Source organism: Pelobates fuscus, chromosome 1 (assembly GCF_036172605.1).
Source record: "Pelobates fuscus isolate aPelFus1 chromosome 1, aPelFus1.pri, whole genome shotgun sequence".
NCBI lineage: Eukaryota > Metazoa > Chordata > Amphibia > Anura > Pelobatidae > Pelobates > Pelobates fuscus.
This window is the reverse complement of record NC_086317.1, coordinates 464,592,041-464,597,661: the sequence shown is the minus strand read 5'-3', so window position 1 is coordinate 464,597,661 and position 5,621 is coordinate 464,592,041. Positions and strand designations below refer to the sequence as shown.

Genomic DNA, 5,621 nt, shown 5'->3' with positions numbered 1-5,621 from the left:
TGTGGGAGGGTGGCAGTGAGGGGGGCTGTGTGTGGGAGGGTGGCAGTGAGGGGGGCAGTGTGTGGGAGGGTGACAGTGAGGGGGGCAGTGTGTGGGAGGGTGACAGTGAGGGGGGCTGTGTGTGGGAGGGTGACAGTGAGGGGGGCAGTGTGTGGGAGGGTGACAGTGAGGGGGGCAGTGTGTGGGAGGGTGACAGTGAGGGGGGCAGTGTGTGTGAGGGGGGCAGTGTGTGGGAGGGTGGCAGTGAGGGGGCAGTGTGTGGGAGGGTGGCAGTGAGGGGGGGCAGTGTGTGGGAGGGTGACAGTGAGGGGGGCTGTGTGTGGGAGGGTGGCAGTGAGGGGGGCAGTGTGTGGAGGGTGGCAGTGAGGGGGGCAGTGTGTGGAGGGTGGCAGTGAGGGGGCAGTGTGTGGGAGGGTGGCAGTGAGGGGGGGGCAGTGTGTGGGAGGGTGACAGTGAGGGGGGCAGTGTGTGTGAGGGGGGCAGTGTGTGGGAGGGTGGCAGTGAGGGGGCAGTGTGTGGGAGGGTGGCAGTGAGGGGGGGGCAGTGTGTGGGAGGGTGACAGTGAGGGGGGCTGTGTGTGGGAGGGTGACAGTGAGGGGGGCTGTGTGTGGGAGGGTGACAGTGAGGGGGCAGTGTGTGGGAGGGTGACAGTGAGGGGGCAGTGTGTGGGAGGGTGGCAGTGAGGGGGGGGCAGTGTGTGGGAGGGTGGCAGTGTGTGGGAGGGTGACAGTGAGGGGGGCTGTGTGTGGGAGGGTGACAGCGAGGGGGGGCAGTGTGTGGGAGGGTGACAGCGAGGGGGGGCAGTGTGTGGGAGGGTGACAGTGAGGGGGACTGTGTGTGGGAGGGTGACAGTGAGGGGGCAGTGTGTGGGAGGGTGACAGTGAGGGGGGGCAGTGTGTGGGAGGGTGACAGTGAGGGGGGGCAGTGTGTGGGAGGGTGACCTTGGGAGGGGGGGCAGTGTGTGGACGAGTGTCCGTGTTGGGTGGGCAGTGTGTTGAGAGGTGACAGTGTGTGAGAGTGTTCCCCACACTACCGGGCGGAACCTTTTTACCAGCCCCTTGTTTCCGGGAGGACATTTAAGCAGAGACTCCGGTCCGTCGCAGGAAGCAGTCCCCCGGTGTCCTTGGGAAGCTCACTGCACCGCCATGGGTTGGCTGCCAGACGAGGCTCGGCGTTTGCCGCCCCCGAACCTGGTGAACAGGAACTCACTGTGGTGCGGCTTCTTGGGTTACCTGACCGCCATTACCCACAATGCCATCCGCCGCTTCCCTGCGGTAAGGACAGGTGAGACCAATGTCACCCTTATTATACCACCAGGACTGGAGCACCCTGCACTGCCTCTCCACTCCCCCTAATTAATGGGGAGCCCCCCCTGCGCTGCTTCTCCACTCCCCCTAATTAATGGGGAGCCCCCCCTGCGCTGCTTCTCCACTCCCCCTAATTAATGGGGAGCACCCTGCACTGCCTCTACACTTCCCCTAATTAATGGGGAGCCCCCCCTGCGCTGCTTCTCCACTCCCCCTAATTAATGGGGAGCACCCTGCACTGCCTCTACACTTCCCCTAATTAATGGGGAGCCCCCCTCTGCGCTGCCTCTCCACTCCCCCTAATTAATGGGAGCACCCTGCACTGCTTCTGTACCCCCCCCCTCCCGCCGCCCCCATTAATGGGGAGCCCCCTCCCGCCGCCCCCATTAATAGAGAGCACTGCCTCTACATTCACCTCAGTAGTTGGTGGGAAGCACCGTAATATGCCTCTAAAGTCTAAATAATGTGGGCTTTAAATTATGAGTAACACCCTTCTCGGCTTCCTATGTCACCTATATGAGTAGTTCCCAATGCACTTGTCAAAGCTCAGCAACAGTGTAGGATTTAGGCATTTCACAATTCTTTTTCACTGAGGATATTGACAAAATGTGAGCTGTTGGGAGCCAGCAACCTAAATAATGGGCACCCTGCTCGTTACTTCACTCGTCTAAATAATGGGTAGACCCTTGCTCTGTTACAGTCAACTAAATATTAGGGTGCTCTATGCTTTGTTTTTGCAGTCTTGTGAAATATTGGCTCCCTGCTCCTTCTATCACATGAATACTGGGGAAGGACACTGATTCTTCTCTTACAATCACACAATTTTAGGGAAAGCATGAAGCTATGCACCTCATTTAGTTCCTGACATCACACTAATTCTGAAGGAGGGCAGTTTGCTCCACACTGTGGCCTGCTACTACTTAATACTCCCTGTAAGAGCAAACAAGGGTTGTCCCTCACAAGATCATTAATAATGATCACTGCTCCTGCTGTCCCAATACCATGATCTGCAGCTGCCATTATATTTACTTTGGTGAAGTAGAACACTTGCCTCCTGCTGTCATACGTGCTACTAGAGGGAAGATTTTTTTTTTTTTACTAATACTAAATGCATTCACGTGCTTTCGTTTTTTTTTTTTATAATGTAGAGTAAAAGCATGATACACAAAATAAGTGTCAAACACATTGAAGACTGCACTTCTTGTCATAGTAAGATAATGCTTTTCATGTTTAGATATATTTGCAAACTAACATATAGCCCACCTTGGCAAGACAGCTACTGAGACAGATGAGATAATGTTAAAGTAAATTACTAAAACTAACCAGCACTGCTTGGTGAACACGAGGAAGCTAGTGTCTATCTAGGAATTTCTTGCTTATATACCGTTATATGAGGGATGAAAATAACGTTTCCGCTTTACTTCTTAGCTGGGTCTGCGCCACTACCTGTTCCACTGACAGGGAGTTGAAAGTTCCAAAGTTAGAACGTTCGTTAGTAGGGATCGACCGATATTGATTTTTTTTTTTTAGAGCCGATACCGATAATCTGTGAACTTTCAGTCCGATAGCCAATAACTTGCCGATATTCTGTACATTTACCATTTTTAAAAAATAAACTATTTCTTAAGGTAAATGCACAAAATATACATGCCACATGTAGTGGATGCAGTGTGTTTAGACAGGGGAGCTGTGTGTGTGTGTTGTCTGGTGGATGCAGTGTTTATTTGTGTAGTGTGTGTAAAGTGAATGCAGTGTTTGTGTAGTGTGTGTGTAAAGTGAATGCAGTGTCTGTGTAGTGTGCGTAAAATGAATGCAGTGTGTTTGTGTAGTGTGTGTGTGTATATATATAATGCAGTGTGTGTTTCTGAAGTGATGTAATTTTTGTAAAATGTAATTTGTGTAAAATTTAATGTGTAGTGTGATTTGACTTTTTGGGGGGGCCGAAATGGGATAGGCCCATACTTGGCCGAAAATTTTGGTGCATCCCTAGTATATAATGTTGGAAATAAGACTAAATATAATAAAAGCATATAGTATACACTATCTTGCATAGATATTTGACAGCAATACCTCAAAGAGGTTTAGATTTAGTTGTTTGCCACCTCTGTGCTAGCCAACATGTTGGGGTGTAAAGGGATATATGCTGTGTATTTAGTAAGGTCCCATCCGTGTATGCACATGTTGGTGCTCTCTGCAATCCCCATGAAAGTCCATTTGCATCACGAGCCCTGGTATCTCAGAGGAATATGCTATGTAGTAGGTAGCATTTCCTTTGGTAACTGTTAGCTTATGAACATAGTTGACTCGATAAATAAATATAAACAAATGTGACTAAGTATCCCTCACAGCTCACATCAGGTCCACCTGTGCTGACCAGGCCAGGGATCATACCTTCCACTGACACACCTCATGAAGACTATATTGCATACAGTATTTGGAAATAGATTTTTTTTTATTTTATTTCTTGTGAAAGATAATTTTATAGCTGCAACTTGAAATATAACCTGAAACAATATACCATTTCATTTAGTTCCAGATTCTGTGTAAAAACTAGTTTTCCTTTTTGCAATCTGATAGCAAGGGCTCATCATTGTCATTCTCAGGTGTGCACCGTCAGTTGCTTCTTACCAGTATTGGAGTTTACGTTGGCTACTTTCTAACTAAAAACGAGAATTACCAGAATGCAAAGCGAGATCGTGACCTGTATGAATACATGAGACAACACCCAGAAGATTTCAAGAAGCCAGGTATGCTCTGAGTTGCTGAGGCCTACCACATAAATGGGCAACAATACAACTTTATCTGTTTCTCTGATTCAGAACTGTTCCATTTCTGCATTTATGTGTTGGAAGAAACAATAATAACCTAAACCTTTGGTGATGTCCACATTTAACCATACTCCAGTATGGACAAATATCTTCCTACATGTTATTTGTTCAGGATACTAGTCCTGGAACCAGGGATTGAAGTAGAATGCATTTACCTTGCAGAGATAGGGGGGTTTGTGTGGTTTTATTTTTCCTCCTGGTGATGTTGGAACCCATGAATGCTTGGTTTTGTGGGGTCAGTTGCTGGACATGGATATTAGAGTAGCCAGTGTGGTAAGTCTTCAGGCAGTACATTTTTTTAAAAAATGTTTTTTAAAGTAAATCTGCACAGCAACATGGAGTGTAACACACATTACAAACAGGTAGAAAACACCACACTTCGTATATTGCACACACTCTGTAAGAGGTACATAGAGCGTTTACTAAACTTTTGAAATTTCATAATTTAAATCTGAATGAGGGCTAAGATTGTGATTATAAGTGAGCTGGAGATTTATTTATTTCTTATCTTTTTGTTTTTTCTATTTTGGTTTTATTCCTGTTTTCTTCCCATTCGATATTAATTAATGAAAATTCAGAGGGGGGGGGGTGTGTATGTGTGTGTTCGTGTTCTCTAGCTTTAGTCCTTAGGACAAGTAGATGTTTGTTTGTTTTTCCTTGAGAATTACAAAGTATTTGCCTCCTGGTTGTCCATGCAGACAATGATCAATTTAAACAAATGTGGGTCCTTTCAGACCCCTTTAACACTAGAGGGATCCAGTGATATGGTGGTATTAGAGTAGTGTACATTCCTTGTATACTGTGCGATATGTAAATTAATTAATATGGCGGTTCAGACAACCTTCTGTACATAATGGCTAACGCAGCTGGGTTATACCGCAGGAACTTGCACAACTTTTTATTTGAACTTTTTCAATTTGGGTTACAAAATATTTTTATTTTTTTATTTTTTTTAATGTTGATCTAAATATTATTTTTTTTATTTATTTTTTTTAATATTGGCACTTTTAAGAGTTATAACCATGACTGAGTTGACCAGAGCTTAATATTCTTATTCTTGCTCCTCTTTCCATCTCCTTCACTTATAACCTTGGATTTTATTTTTATTTCAGAACCTAAAACTATGGCTGAACTACTGGAACCTTGGGTTCCCATACGTTAGATGTTCTTGGCAGTCCAACCCATCAGCATACTGTTGGAAGACTTTTTTTTTTTTTTTTTTGGAAATTACATTTTTCCAATTATTGTGGTAAACTAATTTATACACCAATAAAAAAAATCCAAACAAAAGTGTGACTCTAATTATCATTCTTTTAATAAACCGTTTTCTCTCACACATTCCTGAGCCACTTAATAAAAGCTGGCTATGTGGGTCGCTCCACCACACATAAATAAGTGCAAATATAATAGTAATGGAAGTGGTGAGAGCACACACAAGAACAATATAAATATGTTACCCTTTTGTCAAATAGATTCCTGTAGAAAC

At 45.4% G+C, this 5,621-nt stretch overlaps 1 protein-coding gene across 1 annotated transcript; it reads left to right on the top strand.

The window, feature by feature from the left end:
* The first annotated feature begins 1,035 nt into the window (after positions 1 to 1,035).
* Positions 1,036 to 5,374, top strand: NDUFC2 (NADH:ubiquinone oxidoreductase subunit C2). Its single transcript, XM_063431224.1, has 3 exons — positions 1,036 to 1,284; positions 3,911 to 4,054; positions 5,248 to 5,374. Exons 1-3 carry the CDS (start codon positions 1,146 to 1,148, stop codon positions 5,295 to 5,297), a joined length of 333 nt encoding a protein of 110 aa, XP_063287294.1. The 5' UTR covers positions 1,036 to 1,145; the 3' UTR covers positions 5,298 to 5,374.
* Positions 5,375 to 5,621: the final 247 nt, after the last annotated feature.

Excerpts from the sequence above, each read along its gene's own strand:
- NDUFC2 (XM_063431224.1), top strand. The coding sequence starts at position 1,146 with ATGGGTTGGCTGCCAGACGAGGCTCGGCGTTTGCCGCCCCCGAACCTG. Across the intron at positions 1,285-3,910 it reads CTTCCCTGCGGTAAGGACAG|GTGTGCACCGTCAGTTGCTT; the intron begins GTGAGACCAATG and ends TGTCATTCTCAG. Across the intron at positions 4,055-5,247 it reads AGAAGATTTCAAGAAGCCAG|AACCTAAAACTATGGCTGAA; the intron begins GTATGCTCTGAG and ends TTTTTATTTCAG.